This window comes from Capra hircus, chromosome 7 (genome assembly GCF_001704415.2).
Source record: "Capra hircus breed San Clemente chromosome 7, ASM170441v1, whole genome shotgun sequence".
Taxonomy (NCBI): Eukaryota; Metazoa; Chordata; class Mammalia; order Artiodactyla; family Bovidae; genus Capra; species Capra hircus.
In genome coordinates, this window is record NC_030814.1 from 91,097,784 (window position 1) to 91,125,133 (window position 27,350).

At 54.5% G+C, this 27,350-nt stretch overlaps 1 protein-coding gene and 1 non-coding gene across 5 annotated transcripts in view; one reads left to right on the plus strand and one right to left on the minus strand.

Moving 5' to 3' along the window:
* DPP9 (dipeptidyl peptidase 9) overlaps positions 1–20,710 on the minus strand; it is a 37,920-nt gene extending 17,210 nt beyond the window's left edge. For 2 of the 4 annotated variants that reach the window (XR_001918335.1, XM_018050885.1), the window contains exons 1-10: positions 20,549–20,710; positions 19,553–19,605; positions 16,815–16,902; positions 12,830–13,083; positions 7,417–7,529; positions 6,189–6,362; positions 5,878–6,046; positions 4,991–5,104; positions 2,582–2,710; positions 1,052–1,113 (exon numbers count right to left, since the gene is read on the minus strand). Coding sequence is in view for 3 of the 4 variants with exons in the window: in XM_018050885.1 (XP_017906374.1) it covers positions 1,052–1,113; positions 2,582–2,710; positions 4,991–5,104; positions 5,878–6,046; positions 6,189–6,362; positions 7,417–7,529; positions 12,830–13,083; positions 16,815–16,870 (1,071 nt within the window). In the remaining variant the exon portion in view is untranslated. Of the gene's footprint in view, positions 1–1,051; positions 1,114–2,581; positions 2,711–4,990; positions 5,105–5,877; positions 6,047–6,188; positions 6,363–7,416; positions 7,530–12,829; positions 13,084–15,259; positions 15,523–16,814; positions 16,903–17,083; positions 17,102–19,552; positions 19,606–20,548 lie in introns of those variants that run through there. The other 2 variants (XM_018050886.1, XM_018050887.1) reach the window with 2 other exon arrangements.
* TRNAG-UCC lies at positions 20,972–21,043 on the plus strand. The gene has a single exon. It is a non-coding gene; the product is annotated as a tRNA-Gly (tRNA).

Below are 27,350 nucleotides of genomic sequence, written 5' to 3' on the forward strand. Positions count from 1 at the left end.
GGTGGGGCTCGGCAAAGCCACTTAGCGCAGGTCCCTGGAGGATCCACCAGAACATTCTGGTCAGGAGTGGAGAAGGGGTTTGGTTGGGCCTGCTGCTGCTGCTAAGTCGCTTCAGTCATGTCCAACTCTGCGCGACCCCATAGATGGCACCCCACCAGGCTTCCCTGTCCCTGGGATTCTCCAGGCAAGAACATTGGAGTGGGTTGCCATTTCCTTCTCCAATGCATGAAAGTGAAAGTGAAGTCACTCAGTTGTGTCCGACTCTTAGTGACCCCATGGACTGCAGCCTACCAGGCTCCTCCGTCCACAGGATTCTCCAGGCAAGAGTGCTGGAGTGGGTTGCCATTGCCTTCTCCAAGGGCCTACTCGTGCTCAAACCAAAACCAACCCCTAGATCGTGAAAATAAGTATAGTTTATCTCAGGCACTTTTCTGAAATGTTACACAAGAAGCCGTTCTGGCAAAATACGAAGGGGCTTCCAGGCTCACCAGCCTGCTTGATCTCTGACATGAGGGGCATCCCCCCAGACATCCTCACATGGAGTTGGGCATCGCCCCCACCCTTCTCCCCATAGCCTCCTCTGCCATCCTGGCTATGGATCCTGAGGAGTGACTCCCTGGGTGATGAGGACCCCCATCTGTGAGGCTGATTAGGTGACAGAGAGAAGGATCTGGAACACTGATGCGTCTGCTGAAGTGACAGATGACTGCCCAGAGGTGGGGGCAGGGATACCCTTGGTTGAAGGTCAGGTCCCCCAGGTGACTGCACCCCCGCCCTTCTGGGCAGCCCAACCCCTGCAGGGCCTCCACTCGAAGCTCACTCACAGGGGTCCCCCTCTCCGCACCTCGGGGCCACTCCCTGTCTGAGTCCCGGTTCAGGGTGATGGGGGGAAGGGTGCGGCCTGGAAGCCAGGGCTCCGAGTGAAGCCTCTTTGGGTTCAGTTGGCCAGAGAAGCACCTGCCCTGGAGTGGGGGTTGAGGGGCCACCTGATCTCCCAGCACAGACCCCGGCCTCCCCTCACCTGGAGGCTTCTTCCAGGCGCCACACTTACCTTGCCCTGACTGTCGGTCTGGAACTCAGCCAGTTTCAAGGCGATCTTGGGGTTCTTGCTGCCTGCAGAAATGAAAGCAAGGTGGACCTGGCAGGTGGACCAAGAGAGCTGACAGCAGGTGCTGGAGCGCTGGCTGGGGGGGTGCAGGGGATGTTCCAAGGCTGTGACCCAGCTGACATGGGGGGAGGGGAGGAAGACACCCACTGTCCAGAGGTCCTTCTGTGGGTGTGTCACCCTCTCTGGCCCCCCCAGGCAGGACTGACTGTGAGCCTGGACCATGGTCCCAAAGGTGATGTGGCTACATCTTTCCTGTGTAAGAACAGAGATCAGGCCTGGGCTGGTCGGGGGTCATGGGGGGACACGAAACAGGAGGAAGATGTCTCCCTACCTTGGGAGACCTTGAAAGCCGGGTGCAAGTATGGCACATGCCCCTAATAAAAGCCCCCATGACACACAAACAGGGCCCTTATCTGGCTACAGCTGGTGCTCAGCAGTCAGGAGGCAGGCAGCCTATAGGCTGGGGCAGCCTAGACAGGCTCTCCAGGGCGGGATTCAGTTCCTATGACACGTCTCAGCTTTTGCCCATGGCTCTAGCACTCTGGCAGGTGATATTTTGGAGCTCCGCTTCCTCACCTTTCCAGCAATGGAAGGAAAAGACTGACCTCTCCATTCACACCAGGACCTAGGAGTTTCCCCAGGAAGGCTCTGCCTAGCACAGCCCACAGTCGGCAGGAACAAGTCTCTCGGAGGCTTCCACGGGGGCCCCAAAGATGCTAAACCTGGCCCGCATGAGTATTCTGTGTGGCTCACCAAGTTTGTTTTCCTTTTTAAAGTTGTGTGACTGTGCCTAGCATGGCAAGTGGGATCTTGGCTCTCCAACCAGGGATCGAACCTGCACCCCCTGCATTGGAAGGCAAAGTCTTAACCACCGGATGCCAGGCAAGTCCTGCTAAAAGTATTTTTAAATAATTTGAGACATGTTTAAGAATTGGTAGATTTCTGGGACTTGGTGGTTCAGTGGTTGAGACTCGGAGCTTCCAATGCAGGGGGTGCAGGTTTGATCCCTGGTCAGGGGGCTAACATCCCACAAGCCTCTTGGCCCCAAACTGAAATATAAAACAGAAGCAATGTAATAAAAAAAATTCAATAAAAACTTTAAAAATGGTCCACGTTAAAAAATATAAATTGGTAGATTCTGTGGGTGAGTCTGGATTTCTGGCTTCTGAGACACGGGGCAAACTGTACTCTCACAAGGCAGTGAGTGTCCGATGCGCCCTCAGAGGGGCCACACCCTCTACTACCTCCCCAGGGCTCCTGTTTTCTCCTGGGCCCCAAGGCAGGACGCCAGTCACCACTGATGGTGGCGCTGGCCCGGCTGTTGTTCCCGAACCCAGCCTGCTTCTCTGGGTCTATCCCTGCCTGGGTCCTGTGGGCCCATCCTGGTTGGTGCCTCACCGGGTTCCATGAGGCTTCAGACATCTCCAAGCTGCCCTGACCTCTCCTGGGCCTTGACCTATCCCAGGCCCTCACCTGTCCGCGGGTACCGGTAGGAGTCCGTCTTCCTTTCCTCCAGCGCAGGGGAGGGCACGTGGATGATCTCCACCTCGGATTCGTCCACTTCCTCGTACAGGATCCGCAGCGTCTTGCAGCCTTCTGACCCTGGGAGGGAGCCGGGCCCCTGCTGAGGCTGCCAGGCATCCCTCCGCTGTCCCCGACTCCTGCCCACACAGGACTTTGCTCCACCACGGTGGGGCCAGGACACCCAAAGCTGCCAATGCTTCCACCTAGGACGTCCAGTCTTCAAGCTGTGACGTCCAAGCTGCCCCATCTGTGGGACTTGGTCACATTCACCCGAGCAGACCAGCATTTGGGGCTGGAGCAAGAAAGGGTGCTGTGAACACTGTCACGAGAAGGAAGCGAGTAGCCAGGAGCTGCAAGTGGCACGGGGGCTGCCAGCGCCAAGGTCAAGGGATGGAGCCCATAGCCATTCCTTTCTCAGTTGCTGAGAAGGGTCCCCTCTGCATCTTATACCCTCATCTAACTTGCTAGGGTGGACCAACAACATCCACCAAATGTGGCTAAGCCCATTTGGCCTGCAGATGTCCACATGTGCTCTGTAGGGTGCTGGTTACAGCAAGCGGAGTGAGTGCCCCTGAGGTCCTGCACGCGGCGGACCCTATCTGAGGGGTTCTGAGCTGCTGAGAATAGCAAAGTGAGAACCCTGACATCATCAAGGCCAGCGGATGACAGCAGGGGTCATTCTGTGTCCCCAAGGGACCTATCCCATGTCTGGAGACATCTGTAGTTGTCAAGAAAACTCAGGAGACCACAGCCCCCCCTAGAGAAGAAACCCACCTCCATGCCCACAGGGACAAGGGGAGAAGATCTCATTTTACAGACCATGAAATCGAAGGGTGGGACAGTCACCTGCTTCTGCCAGGCAGAGGCATAAGCAGAGTGACCTGACCCGACCCCGACTTCTGACCTGGGGCCCTTCTCCCTGGTGGGCCTCAGGCACACCAGGTGTTGCGGCGGTGAAAGACACTGGCCAGATGGAGGAGTGTGGACAGTGTCCTCCCCAGGAACACGCCGATCCCCGCCAGGTCTCGGGAGTGCCAGCAGCCTTCCCAACCCTGACAATCCAACCTCTGCCTGGGTGCTGGCTAGAGTGTACGGCACTGGTTTCTCCCCACTGCACAATTTTCAGGCCAAGCTTGTATTCACGGTTGGACCATGAAGTTTTCTTTGCAAATCAACTTAAGGAAAAGGTGAGCTGACGTAAAGGTGGCAGTGGATGGCCAGGATAGGGTGGTGCATGGCTGGGATGGTGGACACCAATGCCTGGCCCCCAGGATCCTGGGTTTTGTGGCCCATGCCCACTGGCGCTCAGGTCAGAGGGACTCTGAGCAGCGGAGGCCTGGGCCAGTTCTACTCATGCTGTGGAAGGTCTGATGCTACTCACTGGCCCCAGAAATGACTGCTCCCTCGCTCAGAAGACAAGAGTGTGCTCTGCTGAACAGGGAAAAGGTGACACATCCTGGCCTTAGGCATAGCTAAGAAAAACAGACACAAAAGGGCCCACTGCTCTGGCTTCTTCCTAACTTGTTGGCAAAACCCACCAAACTTCTAGGTGCATGTAGCTTCAACTCATCTCTCTTCCAGCTGGGAATTTCTCTAAGGCAGGATTTTCTTTTCTTTCCTCTTTTTATTTCAAATTAATTTATAGCTGTGATAGGTCTTCACTGCTGCAAGTGGGCTTTCTCAAGTTTCAGCTAGTGGGGCTACTCTCTAGCTGTGGCACCCAAGATATCCACAGGTAGAGAACTGATTCTCTGTGTCCTGATTGCAACGGACTGAATGTGTGCACCCTCCCAGAATTCAAATGGTAGATCCTAACTCCCCACTACTCAGTGTGATGTAGTGGAAGGTGGGGCTTTTGGGACGTGATCAGGTCATGCGGGTGGAGCCCTCATGAAGGGGATTAGTGCCCTTACAAAAAGGAGACCCCAGAAAACTCCCTGCCCCTTCAGGGAGATAAGATGGCACCCGGAAGCTAGGGAAAGTTCCTCACCAGACAACGTATCTGCCTTGGTCGTGGACTCCCAGTCCCAGCAACAGTGAAAAATAAACACCTGTTTATAAGCTGCCCTGGCTGTGGTATTCTGTAACAGCAGCCTGAGTGTCGCCAGCAAGCTGGCTGAGGCTGATCTTGAATGAAAAGTGTGAAGGGTAGACTCGCATGTATACTGCGCTTCTGTTAACAGAAGAGCATTTGCAGAAGTGTGTTTATTTTTTTGCAGCATCTTGCAGCATGAGGGATCTCAGTTCCCCAGCCAGGGATCAAACCCGTATCCCCTGCAGTGGAAGCGCAGAGTCTCAACCCCTGCATCACCAGGGAAGTCCCCTGCACAAGTGTTTTTAAGCCAGAGAGGCACTTACCCTCCCAAGAGGCTGTGGGGCACCACCAGTAGCCAGTGAAGCGGTCAAATTCCTCCTGGATGACAAAGGTGGCCACACCCGCAGACCTGGGGTCGTCGAGGACACTAGACAAGCCTGGAGAGGACAGAGCCAGATGGGAGACGAGGGGTCTGGTTCAGAGGAGGGGCTCTCCTGGTACTGCTGACGTTGGGGGCCATCCTGGGGGCTGTACTGGGTGCCATGGGGTGTAGAGCAGTATCGCCACCCCACCCACTCCATGCCAGGTACACCCTTGCCCCGTTGTGACAGCTAACAATGTCTCAGCACATGGCCAGTGTCCCAGTCGCCCCAGCTGAGAAGCTCAGGCTTATCAAGAGGGCACCAGGACCTGGGGCAGGATGGTAGGCAGGGATCGGCCACAGTCCTAGGATTTCCACAGGTGTCTACACAGGGGTGCCATCACACCGGGCAGGCAGGGGCCTGAGGCAAGCCCGGGTCTGGTGAGCTCTGGGCTGGAAGCGTGGAGGGGGACAGGAAGGCAGGGGTAGGAAGGCTGAGATGGGCAGCATCTAGCGGGCAGGCCAGGCCCCTATGGCCTGGGTGATTCATACAGAGGAAAGCCAGGTAGCTGGACTTTGTGGGGCTACCGTGGGGATGGGCTGGGGGGTTGTGGTGGCCAGGAGACCAGGCTCTGAGCAGGTGCTAGTGGTCTGGTGGGGGTGCATGGTGGGGCAGGGGTCTCCAGGAGAAGCTGGAGTGGTGGCTGTGGGGACTGACCACAAGGGAGAAGGGGTTCCCATCCGCCCTACCCTCCACATAGGGACACAGGGAGGGGATTGGTAGGTAGCGGTGGTGGTGTTCCCATCGCCCCCGCGTCCACCCCCACCCCACCCGCCACCTGGCCTCACCCTTGTGGCAGAAGGTCAGCCTCCGCTCCTCGCCCGTCTCAATGTTGGCCACCCACAAGTCACTGTTGTTGATAAAGGAGAAGAAGGCAGGGTCGGCGGGACAGATCTTAGGGTCCATTCGTGGCCCCGAACACTGGGTCTTGATTTCCAGGGGCTTCATGGGGGACACCTGCAGACAGAGAGGCCTGGCTCAGCAGGGTGGGAGGCCCCAGCCATACCCCCGCCCTCCCCACCAGCAAGTGCGGCTCCCCACGAAGCCATTCTTGCCGCCATCCCCCCAAACACCCTCCCCACCAGCGAGTGCAGCTCACCATGAAGCCATTCTTGCCGCCATCCCGGCAGTGGAAGAGACTGTTGCTGGCCTGGAAAAGGAAGAGGCCGCTCTCGCTGTGGAAGTCGTAGGAGGTGATGCCAAAGACGCCCAGGCGTTTCCGCTCCCGCAGCAGCTCCTCCTCCCGGGAGTAGACCCCGTGGTGCGGTGTGGCCTGGGGACACAAGGGGGACATCAGTGTCAGCAGCTGAGGCCCTGGCCCCCTTTCCCCACCAACTCTCTCCCAGACAGATGGGGCCGGGCCCCCAACCAGTAACACCCTACAGAACCCCGCCCTCCGTATTCGATCACAGCCCCTTCCTGCGAGAACATCTGAGCTCATTCCACCCACCACCACATGTCCCCAGTCTCTGTGTGGGGGAGGGAACGGGCAGATTCAGGACCACCCAGATGCCTGACCTGGGGTGGGGAGGCAGCGGGCAGGTGAGCAGGTGCATTATGGGGGACACCATGCAGCTGCCCCGTGGAGAATTCTGAACATCACGTAGGAATTCAGAGAAACATTAAAAGGAAGAAACACATTTTTAATTTTTTAAATTTCTTTTTCTCTGGCCGTGTTGCAAGGCCTGCAGGATTTTAGTTCCCTGACTAGACACTGACCCTTTGCCCTCTGCAGTGGAAGCGTGGAGTCCTAACCACTGGACTGCAGAAGAGAGATCCCAGAAACGTGTTTTTAAAAAGCAGAATCCAAAGCAAAATGAGCACCCCCCATCCCCACCCCTGCTGCAAGGAAAACCATGCAAATGAGTCGGTGGGCTTGGCCACTTCTGTCCAGGACAGGCGACAAGCAAAGAGGAGAGGGCTGCATGGGTCCTCTCCCTGGAGTACTGTCATATGTCTATGATCCAAAAGCAGTCAGCATAAACCAGTACAGAAGGCTCTCTCCCACTCACCAGCCACATCCTCTTTGGAAGCAAGATGACTTGGACCACATGGGTCATTAGTTAAAAGTCTATAAAAGGGCCTCAAGCCCAAGTTACTCGCACCCTTTTGATGAGGCTTTTAAAGGGAGAGGTGCTTCCAGCAGGTGCTGTTATCATGAGCCTGGGCTGAGGTTCGGGTGCCCCAGGGGAAGGGGAGGGCAGGTGAAAAGGCAGGTGTCCAGGGCCGGGCACTCCTCCCAGGGGGAAAGGCTGGGACCCCTCAGAGGCCAAGTGTACCTGCCCGCCTCAGCCACAGGGAGGGCCTGACTCAACCACGGGGCTTACCTGGAAGTGATCCAGCATCTGTTTCCACGACAGGAGCAGCAGCGCCTCCTTGCGGACCTTCCTGGGGATCTCGGAGTAGAGGAGGGAGTTCTCTCGGCTGCCATAAGGCATCCCTTGTAGGGAAGAGAAAAAAGCAGAGTGGGCGCCCTTGCCAACTCTAGCCTAGCTCAGGGCTAGAAGAGAGCCTCAGGTGGGACGGACCTAGGACCTAGACTCCCCACAGCTCCTGGGACTGGGCCCAGCTGGCTTCTCCTGCTTCTCCAGCCCCTTGGCCACATGTCCCTCCCCAGAGAATCCATAGACAGAATTTACACTGGCCAGCAGGAGCAGCAGGCTCTTCCACCTGAAACGTTAGAGCCAAACATGTCAGCCTCAGTTACTGAACAAAAAGCACCCAAGAGAACAAAAAATGGGGGGTCAGTGATTCCCGACTCCCCACAGGTTGGGCTCCGGTCACGTATCCTGCTCTACTATGATAGGCTCTTGCAAAGGCCAGGGATTAGTCTCAGATCAAAGGAAGGGCAAAGCTCCAGAATGACAGGGAGAAGTGTATTCCAGTCCAGCCCCTCCCCCTCTGCAGGGCTGACACCAGGTTGGTCCGCTTCTGCGGGGCCATCCTGGGCACTGGAGGGTGTGAAGCAGCCTCCCTGGCCCTACCACTGGATGACAAGAGCCCCATCAGTGTGACAACCACAGGATGTCCCCAGACACGACTGAGCATGGTCTCCTGGGGCAGGAGTGCCTGACTGAGAGTCGCTGATCTGCAGAGCAGAGTGGCTGCCTGGGGAGAACTCTGTGTGGGTGAGTGAGGGAAGGAATACAGAGTGCTCGGCACAGACAGCGGCAAATAGGGCAAGGACACACCTTCTGACCTGGAGTGGCTCTGCCTTGATGGACAATGGCATGATGGCTGTGGGAGCAGGATGCTTCTCCCGGGGAGCCTGGGGGTCCCCGCTCTCCAGGTGCCAAGCTGGGGCACTGAGGCAGGGCTCCCTGGAAGCAGGCTGTGGCCCAGGAAAGGACCGTGACTGACAGTGGATCACAGAGAGCGGGCGCCTCTCTCTGACGCCTTTCAATCCCAAACTCTTCCAGGAGGGAGACTGGGTTTGGAACTGGTCTCCTGTCCTCATACGCACCCTCACTTCTAAGACTGGAGGCTGGGGCCCCAAGTTTGGTGCCTCTAGAGCTAAACAGAGCTTCATAAGTAATACCCATCCCACCACAGTAACTCTTACAGGTAGCTTCTCAATACAGCAAGCGACTTGTATTTTCGACTCGTGACAATTTGCTCATGAAGTATAGTTGGTAAAGAAGTGAAAATGCAAAGCCAACTTGGACGTACAAGTGAGAAGTGTTCACAATTCAACATCTGAGGACTTTTAAGCCGGGGTCCCTAACCCGGTTTGGAACCAGGCCTCACATCAGGAGGGGAGCACTAGTGAGCAAAGCTTTATCTGTGTTTACAGTCACTTCCATTGCTTGTGTTACCACCTGGGCCCTGCCCCCTGTCAGATGAGTGCCATTAGTCTCTCAGGAGCAAATCCTACTGTGAAATGCACACGAGAAGAACCCAGGTTACAAGCTCCTCATGAGAATCTTCCTGAAATCATCCCACCTCCAGTCGGTGGAAAAACTGTCTTCCATGAAACTGGTCCCTGGTGCCAAAAAGGTTGGGAACCGCTGCTCTAAGCTGCTGCAGCTAGACTCACTCTCAGCTAGAGACACAGACTCTATACCACCCGCCCAGGCCACCCATTGGGACATCTTCCTTTCCAAGTTCACAAGACAAGTGGGGACGGGAATCGTGGTGCGTGACTCCTTTCTTGTAAAATGTCCAAAACAGGCAAGTCCAGAGACAGGAAGCAAGTCAGTGGTTGCTGGGGCTGGGGGCAGGGATGGGAAGTGACCGCTCACAGGGATGAGGATTGCCTTGGGTGATGGAATTTTCTGGACAGTGAGGATGGTTGCGCAATCCTGTGACTGACTATACCCAAAACTACCGTGCTGTCTGCCTTTAAGAGAAGGGATTTGATGGGACGTGAATTACTTCTCAATTAAACAACAAACAAGGCCCAGTGCGGGGGCCAGTGTGGATAGCTGGGAGGGGGCAGGTGGCCATTCTCAACCAAGCACCATGGGCTCTGAACAGCCCCGGTCCATAGGCTCTCTGGGAGCCTGAGACTTCCAGACAGGAAGTTGGTGGTGCAGCCCTACCGAAGAACACCAGAGACGCCTCCCCTCCCCACTGTCTAATAAGCACTGACATGAGAAGGGACATGCGCTCTGGCACATCCCCTGAAGCAGCTGCCCAGGCCCTGGCGTTGGTGGGGAGCGGTGTGCACAGTGAGGGTCTGGGATGGCTGAGTACGGCCACTGACTTCTGCTGTCACTTCTCTTACCAGCTCCACCATCTCAACACCCGATCCCAAAGCCCCCCAGCATGTCAGGGAGCCCAGGACCTGGACACAGAACACAAGAGATCTTTTATGCCTGAAGGGACTCCCAGTGCCGCCTGGGGCCCTGTGCCCTCCTCTGCTGGACACGTGACACCCATCTGCAGCAGGGAAGAGCCGACCCACTAGGAGCAGTGGAGCCCTGGAACCGGAGCCCATCTTCCAGGACAGCAGCAGGCACATTCCCTTCTCTGCCCTGTCCCACATGCACTGGGCTCCAAGAGAGACTTCCCAAAGGGTGGTGATGGGGCCCACCAGGGAGGAAGGGATCCCAGAGGAGCAGGGGGACAGGCCACTTGCTCAGAGCACCAGCACAGGCTGGGCATCAACCTGGGAGGTCCTTTCTGTTCAATCCATCAACGTTGTCTTACTACCAGCACTCCCCCAGCACTGAGCTATAAATACATGGGGGCTCGGGGGAGACCTGATCCAGGAACCTGGACATGACGTGAGGTCAAGGGCACCCCAGGGTGCTGAGTGATACAGACTGGATCAGCTCAAGGGTGATCTAGCCCAAGAGAAGCGGGATGGCTCTGGGCTGTTCTAGGCACGTTTCAGGGTTTCAGCGGCTCTACCGCCCTTGTCTGGAGCTGGCCCACACCCCTGGGATGGGCTCTCAGAACCTTCTGCAAACCCCAGGCCCAGACCCGTGCACAGGCTGAGGCCGACAAGAGGAGCGGACATCTGACCTACATTGAACCAATCATATTCAGAGAAAGGTGGTTCATTTCTGCTGGTGGCCGGAACCAGACGTGTGACCCTGGGAGTGTGGCAGCAGAAGGCAGGTGGGAAGTGAGGGTGGAGCCGCAGAGAGAAACACATGCAGTGGATGCCTGGACTCCATTTAGTTCAGGCTTCTGTGTTGGGAGGCACAGGGCGGGCTGGAGGAGGTCCCTGACACCCACGTCTTTACTATGAGGCTCAGAGTAACTCAGACGTTTCTGCCCTTTCGGCAGCTCTGGTTAGCTTAATGGTGGCTCCCAAAGACGCCCAGATCCTAATTCCAGGAGCTGGTGAGCATAGTACCTGCCTGGCAAGAGGGCCTTTACCATTGGGATTATGGTAAAGATCTCGAGCTGGGGAGATTAGGCTGGATTATGCAGGGGGGCCCTAATGGGCCTGATAAGAGGGAGGTGAGGAGATTTCAGACACACAGCCGAGGAGATGTGACCAGGGAGGCAAAAACTGCAGCAATGCAGCCTCAAGCCGAGGATGGCGATGGCTGCCAAGAGCAGGAAGTGGCAAAGAACACATCCCCTACCCCTTGAGCCTCAGGAAGATGACCCGCCCTGCAGACGCCCGGCTCTCGGCTGAGAAACTGATTTCAGACTTCTGGCCTCCAGCACTGAGACAAAATACGCTTCTGTCATTTTAAACCACCAAGTCAGTGGTCACTAGTGTCAGCAGCTGTCCTGGGACACTCATACAAGTACCCTGACCTAGGAGGGCAACTTGAACTTGAGCAAGCTAGGGACCCAAGTGAGACTGCATGCAGGACAGGGGAGGGACTGGGGACCATGGAACCACAGGGAAAAGAAAAAGAGAGGCTGTAGCTTGCCACGGTCACAGAGTCTGGGCCACATTCAGTCCTCTCTTTTTCCTCTCCCAGGGATAAATGAAACCTGAAGCCCGCCCTAATCTCTCTTAGGCTAGAGCTGGCAAACTTTTTTCCATAGGGGCCAGAGACAGTAAGTATTTTTGGCTGTGCAGCCCACATAACCTCTGTCCCAGTTACGCTCGAAAGCCGCCCGAGATGGTCCGTACACCCACGGGTGTGGCCGTACACCAGCACAACTGGATTTCTAAAAACAGCCGGCCGCCGCTCACCGACCCTTCTAGACCATTCCTCTCTCTGACTCCGCCTGCCAAACTGCCATCTGGTCTCCACGTGGGCCTCTGCAGGGAGGGAGAGCATCCAGCAGGGCAACCCCCGCAGTCACTGTCACGGGCCTTGGCGTGAGGGCAGCGCTGGTCAGGGTCTTGGCGTCGGGGCAGCATGGGGCGGGGGGTGACCTTCAATTGTACCGTCGCTCCATCACTCATTCCAATACTGACCGAGGGCTGACTGGGGTCAGGCTGAGGGTATGTGGTGGGTGACCCGGCCCCAAAGATCCAGAACTGTGGTTAAAAACCTGCCTCAGATCAATAATCACAGGTCAGGCTATGTCCAAAGGAACAGGACTGGTGCCGTTCCTTCTTGGCCTGGAAGACCCTGGGCAATATTCATTTGCTCAACAGGTTATCTGTCATCTACCTCCTAGGAGCCAGGCCGGGGCGGCGGTCAAGGCCATAGGTGTGTGTGAGGCCACACCATGCCCTGAAGGCCAGCGGTGAACACAAGTGCAGACGTAACTGCCGATGACATAGGAAGCCCTGCATCGAGGCACACCCCAGGAGGCGGAAGTGAGCAGCAACTGACATGGTTATCCGGGGATCCAGGGCTGGGAGAGCAAACCCCCAACCACCCGCCCACGGTGATGCAATCGAGCCACCTCCGTGTGAGCCTCCGAGTTCTTCTCAACACACCACGAGCCGGCAGGCCCCCACGGGAGTGACCTTCCACTCCCACTGTGGGGAGTCACGTTGCTCAGCAGCCACCCCAGCCCAGCCCAGGCCGCTGGGAAGTGACTCAGGGGGCGGGCCTAGCTTACAGGCGCTGGAAACAATCTCAGGGCCGTGGGCCCACCTACCAGGCCCAAACCTGGAGCTGCTGCACAGATGGGGCAGGACTGCCCTCTGTGCTGGCCACCACACGGCTGAGGCCGTGGGGGACCCTGCCCCAGGCTATCACTGTTCACAGCTGTCACGTGGGACCACACCATTTGCAGACAGCTTGCCCCAGGCCCAGCCCTCTGTCTGGACCCTCTGACTCACTGGACTGGCTGACCTCTGGGGATGAGGGGACGGTGCAACAGCTGGCCTGGCAACAAGGTGTGGGGGCGGGGAGCCCGGGGCCTCACCCAGGTAGTAGAGGCGGTGGGAGTGGGGGCCTGACTCGTCAGTCTTCTGCACGAACTGGAAGTCGTGTGGCGCCTTGTTGACCACGAGGCCCGAGTTCTTGCGGCTACCGTGGATGATGCTGCGGAGCCCCTCCCACGAGTGCTTCTGCACCTGGAAGCGGGACGCCGGGTCCTCCGTCTCCGCCGCGTCACCCCGCTCAGACGTCAGCACCCCGGTGGCCATCCTCTCCGCCCCCTGGGAATTCAGCGAGAAGCTACGAGGAGGGGGGGGTAGGGAGGGAAGGACAGGCGGGAAGATGGTGAGAAGCAGGGTGGCATCCAAGTTCCGCTCACAAGCTGCCCCTACCACCGACTCCCCTGGCCAGGCCCCACCCTGGGCAGCCTGCCCCGCCCCTGAGGACGCCTCAAACTCTTCCACTTTTTTCCAGCCACGAACCCACAGACCCCCACCACCAGCACCTCCTGGCTGAAACACTGCCACTGTCTCCCAGCTCAACCTCATACATGTTGCAAATCTGATCCTGCGACTTAAAACCCTTCCTTGGTTTCCTGCACTCACCTGGGATAAAACCAAGCACTCACAGGGCCTTTGCTGGCTTTTGTCCTCTGACCTCTTCCAGGCCGTCAAACCTCACCCGCCTTCATCAATCTAGGCCTTCTCTCAGCTTTGCAAACAAGCCAGGCTCCTTCCCACTCCACAGCCTTTGTCTGTGCTGGCCTTCTGCCTGAAACACCTCTGCCCCACTCCACACTGGACTAGCTTCTAATCAGATCTCAGCGTGTCTGTCAGGGCTGTGGATGGCCATCTGGACCAAAACTGTCCATCCATCTTTCACTTGCCCCCTGGCTGTTCCACCCTCAGAGCGTTTTGTCATGGTGACTGTTTACGGATCCCCTGCCTGTTCCTGCTCGGCCGCCCCTGCCCACCCCACCCACCGATCTTGTCTGTCCTGGCCACGGCAGTGTTCCTGGAAACTCACACGGCCCCTGCTGCACAGGAAGCGTTCCTTGGAGAGCCACAGGGTGATGATCTCCACTGGGAGACACTCTCACTCCCCAATAACTGAGCCTAAGGTGCAGGTGGGCAAATCTTGTGGCTCATGCTGTCAGCTCGCCAGCCAGCAGGGGAAGCTGTCCTGTCTCACCAGAGGGGCTCAGAGAGCCAGGCAGACATCTGCTGGTCATCAGAGAGCCTCAGGTGAGAGGATGGACAGGTACCCGCTTCCCAAGAGGCCACTCCGCTCTCTCCACCCACTCCAGGGAAGGTTGCTGCTGTGTAATACCCCCCCCACCCCCTGCACTTGCGGCTTCTGGACTGAACTAGACTGGCCAGGCAAATATTTATTTTATGGAAATCTAAACACAGCCTCGGTGACCTGGTTCTAGAAAAGCCAGGGTCATCTGGTAAGGCCAGCCAACATGGGCAGGCCAGCCTGGATTTCCTGTGAGGGCACCAAATAGCCAAAGGTCTTGCTTAGACTCCGGGATACCTCATCCTCTGGGATTAGTGCTTCTGTGGACACATGTACATATTCCCTTGTAGGAGGAATTGGCTTTCAAGAAGTCGTGGACAGAGCTAGGGCTCCACCTTCACCTGGGGGCCTTAAGACTTCCAGAAGGCTTTGCCCCTTGCTAGTACGAGATCCCTGCTCGCTGTGAGAGGTGACAGAAGAAAGAGACGTGGGGAGGCAGCCACGGCTGCTGAGCACCCACTGCAGGCTGATCTTCAGACTCCTCTTTCCAACAGGGCCCCTGCTTGGTCCTTTCTGACCCAGCTGAGCTGGGGGAGGGGCAACAAACTGACATGGCCTGCCCCCACGCTAGCTCTGAAGACATGGACCACAGGCTATCAGAGCCTTTTGGGGCCCTCAGGTCAAATAAAGCAAACCCTGGCAGGACAGCACCCTTGCCGAGGGGCGCCCATGGCCTGTCCTGGCCTGCCACAGAGCTGCTGTTCACCTCGAGGGCAGCAGGGGCCATGGGCGGTGCTGGGAAGGGGCCGGGCCAGGACCAGCTGGGCGCTACAGAGCCCACACAGCCCCGGCACTGTTGGCAACAAGCTCAGAAAACCAAGGCAGGGCAAGTCCCCTAACTGCCAAACCCCTCCACCCCCAGCCCCACGCTGCCACCACAATTCCAGCTGCAATCACGGCAGAAAAACAAACTTGCCTCGGGTGCTCCCATGGGGGACCCCAGAGGCAGAAAGCAAGCCTGGCAAAAACCCTCATAGAATCTCACGGCTTATATCCACGGCAAAGGAAAATACAAATGATCTTGCCTCCGATCAGCGCAGAGAGCCCAGGAAGCAAAAACACGATCCAGGAGATGAGAAATGAAATGAAACATCGGGAGGACCTTCTAGACGTGGCTCGGCAGCCCAAGCTCGCAGGCAGGCCAACACTTGCTGCCGGGCCCTGGCCCTCGGCTCACCTCTCTCCTCCCCGGGGCAGAAAGAGAGGCTCGGAGAGGGGAACAGGTGAACAGAATGCAGTCCTCGGGAAGCAAGCCTGTGCCGGCCCTGCCTCATTCAGCGCCAGCTGGGGCTCGGCTTCTTGAGTCAAGAGTTTACACAGCTGGGGAAATGAAAGTGGATTCCAAGCCACCTAGGCCAGACCTACCCACGCCTTCTTTTTGCCAATCGATAGGACGGCCCACAGCCCACACCACCACCAGCACCTAGGTCGGGGCCTGCCAGCAGGGACGCTGTCAAGGCCCGCTCGGCTTCTGAGATATGACGGAGCCGGTGTTTCTCAAGCTGGAACCACCTGCCCCTGGGGTATCAGCCAGAGTCCCAGGTGATGAGGGAAGCAGGCGGAAGGCAAGAAGGCAGGAGGCGCCAGACGACGGGAGGTGGGGCCCGGGGCCACCATACTCCAGAAACGCCTGGGAGTGGCCTCAGGGACCGCATAACACCACTCCTGTTGGGGGCTGCCTGGAAACAGCAAGCCATCCTCCGCTCTAGGAGGGCCACCCCTAGCACTTCCCAGGCCTTCAGCTTCTGCGAGTCCATGGGCAGCCCAGCCCACGCCCGCCCCAGACCTGGTGCACAGGGGAGAGGAGACTCCAGCCCCACTGTGGACTGGCGCCCAAATGCGCAGGCACCACACAAACTCAGGGCCGCCTCTGGGTAACAAATCACGCACTTAATGCCAGCCCTGTCTTCCAGAACCGTCTTCTGCTCCCTTCCTGCCCACCCCTGCCCTGATCCTCGCATTCACTGAAAGCAGGTGAGCCTGCGGATCAGAAAACCGATGCTGACAGAGATTGGCTCAGCTGAGGAATTTTCACGGTCCCTTCCTCTCGTGCCAAGCCCCACATGTGGAACGGACGAGTGACTGGGCCTTGTGAGGATAACTGTATTTGATCCTCACTGAAAGCTTGGGAAGTGAGTTCTGGGCTCTTCTCTAAAGGTGACTGGAAAGCAGGCTCTGAGGTCAAGTGGCCCACCCAACCTTCCCCACAAAAAAGGGCAGAAGCCCCAAGCCCACATCCTGACCATCTGGCCAGTGGCTCTCAGTCTCCTCCCCAGGGGACACTGGGTGATGTCTGGGGACACTTGGGGTTGTCATGACTTGGGGTGAGGGTGGATGCTCCACTCCTGCCATGCCAGGGCAGGCACTAAAGGACCTAGCCCAGTGGCAAAAATACCAAGGCTGGAACTTCCACATTCTCAGTGCAGGGGGCCCGGGGTCGATCCCTGGTCAGGGAACTATATCCCGCATGCCACAACTAAGACTTTGAAGGCCACAACTAAGACCCGGCATGGCCAGATAAATAAAAATATATTTTTCAAATGCCGAGGCTGAATAACCCTGCTAGCCCACACTGCCGCCCTCACAGAAGACCCAGAAGCACACCTTGGGGAAAACCAGAAACCTGGGGACCACCAAGGTTTGTCTTAGGCCCTCCAGACCTAAGATTCCATTAGAAATTCGGGAACCTCTGCGATATCCCCACTGACCAGGGATCCCCAAGTGCCCCTTACCTTCTCCAATGTCCTGCGTTCACGGTGTCCAGCCGCAGCTTCTTAACCTTCCGCATTAACCACTTGGCTGGCCTCAGGGTGGGTGAGCCTGCGAGGGGGAGGCCACAGGGCTGCAGCTCTGGCAGTGTGGAGGGGCGAGGCCTCCTCCCCTTCAAACGCAGCCCTCTCAGGGCTTTCCTGGCTGTGCAGTGGGCTCGAGTTTGATCCCCGGTCGGGGAACCAAGATCCCACATGCCATGTGGGGTGACCAAAAAAAAAAAAAAACAAACCTCCGGTCTGCAAAGAACACTCAGCGCCAAGGGCCTTCTCATGCTCAGTCGTGTCTGACTCTTTGCCACCCCATGAACTGTAGCCCACCAGGCTCCTCTGTCCATGGATTCTCCAGGTAAGAATACTGGAGTGAGCAGCCATTTCCTTCTCCAGGGGATCTTCCCGACCCAGGGCTCAAACCTGTGTCTTTGTATCTCCTGCATATACAGGGGGATTCTTTATCACTGCACCACCAGGGAAGTCCCTCTCACGGGGCTGATGTTAGAAATCTGAAGGCCTATCCAGGTATTTGCGAGGAAGCAGGCAGTTCTCCCCAGCTGAGAGTCCTGAGAAGACCCGAGTTTCACATGACTAGGGAGATACCACCCACTGCACTTTTGGGGAATCAAAGAAACCCACATTCCCCACTGTGGTTGCTCCCCGATGGCTGTTCCAACCCCATTCCTCCCAGACCTTAACCACCATCTGCAGCCACACTGGCCTCAACCTCCCTAAACATTCAGGCAAGCCCACCTCCGAGATTTTGCACTCCCCAGTCCCTCTGCCTAGAACACCCCTGCCCTGCTTTTTGTAAGACCTGCTCCCTCTTGTCCTTCGGGTCCCAGTATCAGCTCTTCAGGGGTCGTTCCTGGCACTCGGTCCAGAGTGCTACCCTGTCAGCCCCATCTCAATGCCTGGGCATTTCGGCAGACACTCATTCTAAGACAGTAGTTCTCAGTGGGAGCAATTTTTGCCCTCCACCCTTGTCCAGGGCATCTTTGGTGATGCCTGTTGACATTTTTGGTTGTTCTGATGGTGTGGGGGGGGGGTTACTGACACCCAGTCGGTGGGGTCTGGGATGCTACTTATCACCCTATGGTGTCCATGACAGCCCACCCCCACTCTCTCCAAGAATGATCTGGTCTCAGTGTCCTAAGCGCCAAGGGGGAGAAACTCTGTGTTTACTGTCTGGGGGGCAAAAACTGAGTAACATTCTTAGACTCACACTAGACATCAAAGTAAATCACCTGTGGTTTAGGTGGTATACCAGGGTGGCCCCCAGGGCCTGTGAGTCACCCCTTCTCTGTTTGTGTGCTTAGATGTGTGCAGCCTCCCAGGGCCTCTGCAGGTCAGGTGATCCTGGTACGCAGACGGGTCTCAACGAGGCCCAGTGTCCCCAGGGGACAGTTTTGGTTGTTTGGACTGGGAGGCAGGCAGCTGGCATCTGGTGGGTGGAGACCAAGGATGCTGCTAAGCCCCCACAATAAACAGGATAAACCCCCTCCCAAAGCAAAGAATAATCTGGCCCCTAATGCCACTAGAGCTGAGGCTGAGAACCCCTCTCTGGGTAGATGACCGCTCCCAACAGGATGTCAGCTCCATGGAGGCAGACCTTCACTTGTCTCTTCCTATTGTGATCCTGACAGACATGATGCACTCAACAGACATCTCAGGTTGAATGAACATGTCCTTGTCCTCACTTGAATGCTGTCTGAAGTCAAAGGGACCGTTGGTGTGGGGGGCATTCCACCACCTTCTTGACAAGACAGGTGCCCCGATGGTTAAAGAAAAATAAAGCAGTGGAACTTCCCTGGTGGTCCAGTGGCTAAGACTCTGTGCTCCCAACACAGGGACCCTGGGTTCGATCCCTGGTCAGGGAACTAGATCCTGCATGCCACAGTGAAGATCTGGCACAACCAAGCAAATATTTGAAAGAGAAAAAGAAAGCAGCACCTGGTCCCAGGATAGAGAATCACCCAGAAGTGAAGCAAAATGTCACTAGAAAGCAGTACTGATTTCACCACAGATCAGGGACAAAAACTGCGGGCTCCGGTGTCAGAGAGATTTGGGGTCAAATCCTGATTCCACCACTCGTGGGCTCTGGTGTCAGAGAGATTTGGAGTCAAATCCTGATTCCACCACTGTGACCTTGAAGGAGTCGCCTAACATCCCTGTGCCTCAGTTTCCCCAGTTGTAAAACAGGACCAACGCCTAATACTACTGTGAGGACTGAATGAGATTACAGGGGTTAAAATCACACACATAGAAACCACAGGGCAGCTAATACTGTCATCTGAACAAGTTATTTAAAATCAATAGTTACTTAAATAACAAGTACTTAATAACAAAGTAACAAGTTACTTAAAATCTCTAAGAGAACTGGACTCAAGCCCCTTTCAGAGCAAGAATCCACATCATCCCAGAACCCAGTGCCAGGCCCCCTATTAGATGAGGAGTCAGGGGTGGAGGGTGGGCATGGTGTGTGTGTCTGTGTGTGTAGCCACACATCCACCAAATACTTTTTTTCTCCTCCTGGATAGAAAGAAAAGTCTCCAACCAGAGCAAAGCTGAAGCCACTAGCCTGGGGCCAGGCTAACTTGTCCTCCAGGGCTGTACAAAACCACTTCCTCCCAGATTCTATATCCTGGAACAGACAAATAAATCCCACTCACCCATACCCAGCAGTCCAGCCACCCCACCCCACTGACCTTCTAAAGAGTCCAGAGAGCCTCCATTTCAGCTGCAGATGTGGTTCACAGACCTTGACAGAGTAAATATGTCGTTAACGTGGCGATTTAACAGATGGACTGACTAACCCCCTCACGCTCCTGCCACTGGCGAGTCCCCAGTGGTTGGGCCTGATTCACTGTAGATCTTGATGCCTCACAGCCCCGCAGCGCTGTGTGCACGCCCTGGACCACACCCCGCAGGAAAGTCCTGCCACCAGGCGCCAATTCGACCAGGATCCAGCAAGGGACTACAGGGACTGGTGACCACACTGCACCCTTCCTGGGCTTTTAGTCCCAGCTCCTGTAAAGGTTTATGCTTGCCGCTCAGGCAAGTGACCTCCTCACAGTCCGGGGCAGGGATGCGCTCAAAGGGAACAGGGGCCACTCCTGCCGCACAGATGGGGAAGTGTCAAGACTCTGTTGGAAGAGGGTGGATGGCTGGACAGGGCTGGGAAGGAGGCTGAGGGAAGCGGGCTGGACCCAGTGGGGATGTGGGGTGAAGGGGTGGGGGCCGGACGCAGGGCGGGGCGGTGGCCTCTGCTCTCATATAGGTCGTATGTGTCTGCATAAAGAGAGGACAAGGTGGGGACCTCCAGAGCCGACGGGAAAGAGAAGGCATTATTGAGCGCGGCCACCCCGGGAAAGGGGTCAGAGCCTGGTGGCCCGGGCAGCAACGGGATGGGAGGGGACGTCGGGTCAGGCCGGGCAGAGGAGAGACTGAGAGCTGGCCGGGCAAGCGGAGGGACCTGGCGGGCGAGGAGTGAGGAGAGAAGCGGGGCGAAGGGGAAACGGAGGCGGGGACTGGAGGAACCGCGCGCACGGTCAACGGCCGGGCCGGGGAGCGCGGGGGCGGGGACGGAGGGCACCGGGGAGGCCGTTCCACGTAGGGTCCAGAGCCGGGAATGAAGCGGGGCGGGTCAATGGCGGGGTCAGGGTTGCGGCCGAGGCCGGACGGGGCGTGGGGGTGCTGCTCACCGGGACTGGGGGCCGGCGCGAGGGCGGCGGCCGGGCTGGGCAGGGCGTCCCGGAGCCGGCGGCACCTCACACTCGCGGCTCCATGCCCGGGACTGCGGCCCCGGAAGTGGCGGGCGCGGGGCACAGCGGCGCCGGCGGACACGGGGTACCCGGCAGCCCAGGCCCCTTTGACCCGGAAGTCGAGCGGCCCAGGCGGCGGCCTGGGATTGGTCGCGGCCCGGCCGGTACCAAGAAGCCCGGGGCGCTTGGGGGAGACGCGTCAGCGGGGCCCCCCGCAGTAAGTGGGGTGAGACGTGCCACGGGTGGCGTCTTCCTCTGCGAGGAAGGGACACTGGGAAGAGACACCCCTGGTAACTTGGTATCACCCAACCAAACTGCTGATACTTTTACTAAAGGCATTGTGAGAAACTTCTGCTTGCTCGGGCGTTGGTGGTATAGTGGTTAGCATAGCTGCCTTCCAAGCAGTTGACCCGGGTTCGATTCCCGGCCAACGCAGCGGTTAGTTTTGTATTTTTTTAACAGCTTCTTTTACTGTCTATTTAAAATTTCCTAAACATCAAGCTAGTATTTCTATTACTTTACAATAACTTCTACGATTCCCGAATAGCTTTAAAAAAACAAGGAGAAAATTTAAAAGCGCCTAATCTGAATTTCTATTGTAGTAAATTTTAAAGTCGCTAAGAGTCGGGCACGACTGAGCGACTTCACTTTCAGTTTTCACTTTCATGCATTGGAGAAGGAAATGACAATCCACTCCAGTATGACAATCTCTCTCTTGCCTGGAGAATCCCAGGGACAGAGGAGCCTAGTGGGCTGCCGTCTATGGGGTCGCACAGAGTCGGACACGGCTGAAGCGACTTAGCAGCAGCAGCAGTAAAGATATCTAAGTGTTTCCATGTGGGTTTTGAACCAGGGATTTTTCTTGTGGGAGGTGACAGTGATAACCGCTACACTAGGGAAAGGGACAAGAGTCACACTTCTTGAGTTTATTATAGACAATGTTACAGAAGTTGTTACATTGTAGCTCCTGAAATGACTGTTGTTTGGTTCGGTCCCCCCACATTGATTTCACTCTTCCTAAATGTCCATCACTCTGCCTGATGCCGTGGAAGCTAGAAGAAGGAAAATAACCCCCTCTCAACAAGCACAAACACGCTATTAAAACAATCCAAGACAGAAATTTCTCCCAAACCCATCCTAAAGTCAACGTTTCATTAGTTCGTCTCATAGATCCTTATTCGAAACCCTTTCCTGTCTACAAATATTAACCATGCTGTTTCAGCCCAAACCACTTTCTATAATAATTTTCCGTAAAAGATCTCCCTGCTGGGTGCATCGAATTTGGAAGGGAAAAAAAAAAAATCAGGACATAGAAAGAAGTTAATTGAAGATAATTTAAATGAGTTTTCATCTTAACTGGAGTTAACTCATTTTAGAGCATTTCTTTTTTTAAGAGAGATAGTGGAAGGAAGGGAGGTAATCATAAGGATTTAGATTCAGATTACTGTAAAATCTCCTTTTTTTTTTTTTTTTGCCCCTTGCAGGGCCAGGATTAGAAGAAGGAAAGTGAGGCACAGACCTCAGGTGCAAAAATTAAGGTGGCTCTAAAAAACTCAACAATCAAGATAAATAGTATTGTAATACATTATCCTAAGATATTAATAACAAATTAATGGCAAAAACCAACCTCACAGAGGACAAAATATCAAAATATTAAATCAAGACAGGTTTTGGCAGTGTCTTCCCAAGCTGTTGGAGAAGGCAATGGCACCCCACTCCAGTACTCTTGCCTGGGAAATCCCATGGATGGAGAAGCCTGGTGGGCTGCAGTCCATGGGGTCACTAAGAGTCGGACACGACTGAGCGATTTCACCTTCACTTTTCACAATTTCATGCATTGGAGAAGGAAATGGCACCCCACTCCAGTGTTTTTGCCTGGAGAATCCCACAGTCGGGGGAGCCTGGTGGGCTGCTGTCTATGGGGTCACACAGAGTCGGACATGACTGAAGCAACTTAGTAGTAGTAGTAGTAGTACCAAGCTGTATTGCAATGTGAGGCAAAAACAAAAATGTGTGCCCTTCTATGTCTGGTTTTACATATTTTAAAGTCCTATTTCCCCCCAGAACATCATGGAAAATATTGAAACTTAAAAGTAGGTATATTAAAATTCACAACATTAAGAACTTATAATTTTATATTTATGTGTTAAATGGAAGCAAACATATCGATAACACTTTCAACATAGGCTCGAGGGGGGGATTTGCTATTAAAAATTACTTAAAACATACTGAGGGACTTCACTGGTGGTCCAGTGGCTAACTCTCCAAGCTCCCTGTGCAGGGGGCCCCAATTTGATCCTGGTTAGGGCCCTAGATCTCACATGCTGCAACACATAAAAGTTCCAACATGCTGCAACTAAGACACGGGACAGCAAAATACATAATTTGTTTTAATCACATTGAGAAGCACGCAGTTTTCCTTTTCCTGCACTAGGTCTTAATTGCAGCACACCAGATCTTTGATCTGTGTTGTGGCATGTGAACTCTTAGTCACAACAAGCGGGGTCTAGTTCCCTGACCAGAGATTGAACCTGGACCCCCTGCTTTGGGAGTATGGAGTCTTAGCCACTGGACCCCCAGGGAAGTCCCCTCTTCTCCTTACAAGGATCCATTTGATTATAGTAGGCCCACTCAGATAATGCAAAAAATCGCTCCAGCTCAAGACCCTGAAATTAATCTCACCTGCAAAGCCCCTTGTGCCATGGAAGGGAGCATCGGGGCATTAGGTTCTGGGCATTAGGATGTGAACATTGTGAGGGGCATTATTCTGCCAACTACACCTCCCCCTGCCATTAAAAATTCTTCTGCAGCATCCTTTTTGACAGCTGCATAGTATTCCATCTATTCATTTATTCAACAAGTATTTGCTGACTACTTATTATGTGACCATCTCTCTCATCCTCCCCCTCATGTCCCACGTGGACCAGTGTGGTCACCTGCATCCTCTCAACCCCCATAGTATGTGGTTTCTTGCAGCAGCCACTGCACCTGTGAGCACCTGACTCAGGCCCCACCCCTCCTCTGCCCACAGCCCTCCAGGACTCCCATTTCCCTTGGAATAAAAGTCCACATCCTCCCACGGCCCATAAGGTCCTACACGACCTGCCCCATCCTCTCCCTGCCCTCCTCTCCTGCTTCTCTCCTTCCCCCTCACGCTGCTCCAGTCACATGGGCCTGCTCGCTGTCCATCCACCAGACTAGGTATGGTCCTGCCCCAAGGACCATACAGCTTTGCACAAGCTGTGCCTGCCACGTTTTCCCACTTATTTCCTGGGCTCAGTCCTTCTTCTCCTCCAAGTCTTGGTCTTAATGCTACTTCTGAAGAGGGGCCTTCCTTGAGCCCAGCTAACCTTAATCTTCTCCCCTAACTTTGGCAGCCATAAATTCAGTCCCTATCACATCACTGTTCCTTCAATGACTTATCGGTCTCTGAAACAACCCCATATGTAGATCTGTTTAATTCTTTCTCCTCTGTCTTCCCCACTGGACTGTAAGCTTTACCAGTTCAGGGGTTTTGTTGTTGTTACTTGTTTGTTTATTTGTTTAAATCTATTTTGTTCCCTACATGTCACTATGGGCTCAGGAAATATGTGTTGAAATTACGAACAAATGAATAGCTACTCAGAGGAGAGAAAATACCAAGGGATGGCATGAAAATACCTGGTTATGGGGATGGAGTACCACAGGTGGGCTTCCTGGTGAAAGACAAAACCTTGCAAAGCCTGTTCTTTCCTGCATCAAGGTCTGAGAGGTCACTTATCTGCAAACAAAACAAAAACAAAAAACAACAAAAAGAAAACCTTCTTTAAAATTATTTCTTGTACTTCCCTGAAGGTCCAGTGGTTAAGATTCCACCTGCTGGAGCTTCCCTAGTGGCTCAGTAGTGAAGAGTCCACCCACCAATGTAGGAGACTCTAGTTGGATCCTTGATCCAGGAGGATCCCACGTGCCGCAGAGCAACTCAGCTCATTGGCCACAACTATTGAGCCTATACTCTAGATCCTGGGAACTGCAACTACTGAAATTCGGTGCCCTCGAGCCTGTGCTCCACAACGAGGGGAGGCCACTGCAATAAGAAGCCTGCGCAGTGCAATGAAGAGTAGCCTCTGCTCGCTGCAACTAGAGAAAAGCCCGCACAGCAGCAAAGACCCAGCACAGCCAAAAATATATAAATTTTTTAAATTATTTTTTTTAAAAAAAAAAGAATCTGCCTGCCAATGCAGGGGATACAGGTTCCATCCCTGGCCCAGAAAGATTCCACGTGTCATGGGACAACTAAGCCCACGTGCACGGCTACTGAAGCCTGCATGCCTAGAATCTGTGCTCTGCAACAAGAGAAGCCACTCAACGAGAAGCCCACCCACCCCAACTAGAGAGCAGCCCACACTCGCTGCAACTAGAGAAAGCCTGAGCACAGCAATGAAGACCCAGCCCAGCCAAAACATAAATAATTTTTTAAATAAAAATAAAACATTCATTTAAAAAAGCTCACTGAAGGAATTCATTAAAAAATCATTTCTTGTGTCCTTCAAACTGACTCAAGGCAGCTAGTCTGCTGTGTGACGCCCAGAAAGTCGCTCCCCTTCTCTGAGTCTGTGTCCAGCAGATGTCCTTGAGGAGGCTAGAAACTCAAGTGCCTCGAATATAAAAGACGATAATTTCATCTTTCCACTAGGTGTCAGCAGGAGCCCAGACCACAGGCACCTTGCATTATCCATACCACCCCACCATTATCCCCTTCCTGCCACACATCCCATCCTTCCTTCCAGCTCCTCACTGAGGCCCAGATTTCCCTCCCCTAACATCCACCCCCAGTACTTGCAGAAGTGTCCTTGTCCCCAAGCAGGCAACCTGAGCAGGCAGAGTCTATTCTACCGGAGTGTTCAGCCTTCCAGGGGCCTTCAGGAAGGCTAGAGGGAAGAAGAGGAAAGAGGAAAGAAAGAAGGGAAGTGGGTAAGGATTCAATGTTTCCAGTCTGGGAAACATCTCTTGTAAAGGCTGCCTGCAACCGATCCCTTTGTACCTCCAGCAAATGTGAGCTGAGAACCTTTCTAAGAAAATGTTACATTTTACACTCTTTTAGAGGATTTTCCAAGTGGTCCAGTGGCTAAGACTCCAAATTCCCAATGCAGGGGACCCAGGTTCCGTCCCTGGTCAGAGAACTAGATCCTACGTGCCACAACTAAGATCTGGCGCAGCCAAGTAAATAAATAAACCCCACCCCAGCCGCCCCCTTTTTAATGGGTGAAGAGACCCAGGTGTGGAGAGTTTAGTAACATGCTCAAGGAGACACAGAGAGGTTAAGTAACTTGCCCAAGGTCACACAGCTTGTAAGTAGTAGATGATAGACTCCGTTGTTTCTCAGGTGGCCCGGTGGTAAAGAATCCGCCTGCCAATGCAGAAGACATGGTTTCAGTCCCCGGGTTGGGGAAGATCCCCTGGAGGAGAAAATGGCAATCCACTCCAGTGTTCTTGCCTGGGAAGTTCCATGGACAGAGGAGCCTTGTGGGCTAGAGTCCATGGTGCCTCAAGAGTCGGACACGACTTAGTAACTAGACAACAACGACTTGATGATAGACTAGAGATTCAAAGACGGGTGGTCTGGCTCCAAAGTTCATGGCACAAAACTAGACTGCATACTACCTAGATGAAGTTCAAGGTAATCGAGACGACTAAAGAGAAAATAGAAGCTCACTGAACAGGAATCAGCCACTAGAACATTCAGCCTGGGCCCTACCAGGGTCATTCATGAGCATATTAAGACATAGTAGACCAAGAGCTTTCTGGGCGAAAGAACAGAAACCAGGATTCCCAAGTGGCTCCATGGCTAAGACTCCGTGCTCCCAATGCAGGGGCCCTGGGTTTGATCCTTGGTCAGGGAACTAGATTCCATATGCCACAACAAAATTTTATGATCCAACGTGTGACAGTTAAGATCCAGTATAAGCTGTCCACCCCCAGCTATGTGATAAATGAGAAGACCCTTTATGTTCTGAACTGGGGCAGTCTGGGGAACGATATGGCCTATGCCAGCATTTACCAAAATAATCACAACCTAGAAAGGACACAAATGTATATGAACACTGTGGGGTGTGCCCACAAAATAGCCCTGGAAGGAGCCTGTGAAATGCGCGGCAAGGGTGACTGCTTATGACCTCTGGGTGAGAGGTTCCTGGAGGCTGGCTGGGGGTTTGGACAAGACTGACTTTCTACTCCTCAGCTTGTGTACAAGTTGTATCTCTATTTTGGAAACCATTCCAAACATACAGGAAAACTTGTGGGATAGAAGAATTGTGGCTCTACTGCAAAAACCTTTCTTTTTTTTTTTTTTTTGGCTGCACCACTTGGCAGGTGAGATCTTAGTTCCCAGACCAGGGATCAATCACATTTTTGATTAGAAATTAGTTTACAAAAATTATGATAGTGAACTTCTAACTAATGAATTGGTTAACTATTAGTTAAATAATGATAGTTAAGGTGTCAGGTCCTGAGCTAGATTTTCGTTGTTGTTGTTGTTGTTAAATAATTTTATGTATTTATTTATTTTTGGCTGTGCTGGGTCTTCACTGCTACACGGGCTTTCCTCTAGTCAGAGAGCGCGGGGGCTCTGCTCTAGTTGGGGCCGAGGGCTTCTCATTGCTCTGGCTTCCCTTGTGGATCACGGGCTCTAGGGCACGCAGGCGTCAGCGGGCTCTAGAGCACAAGCTCAGTAGCTGTAGCACACCTGCTTAGTTGCTCCGAG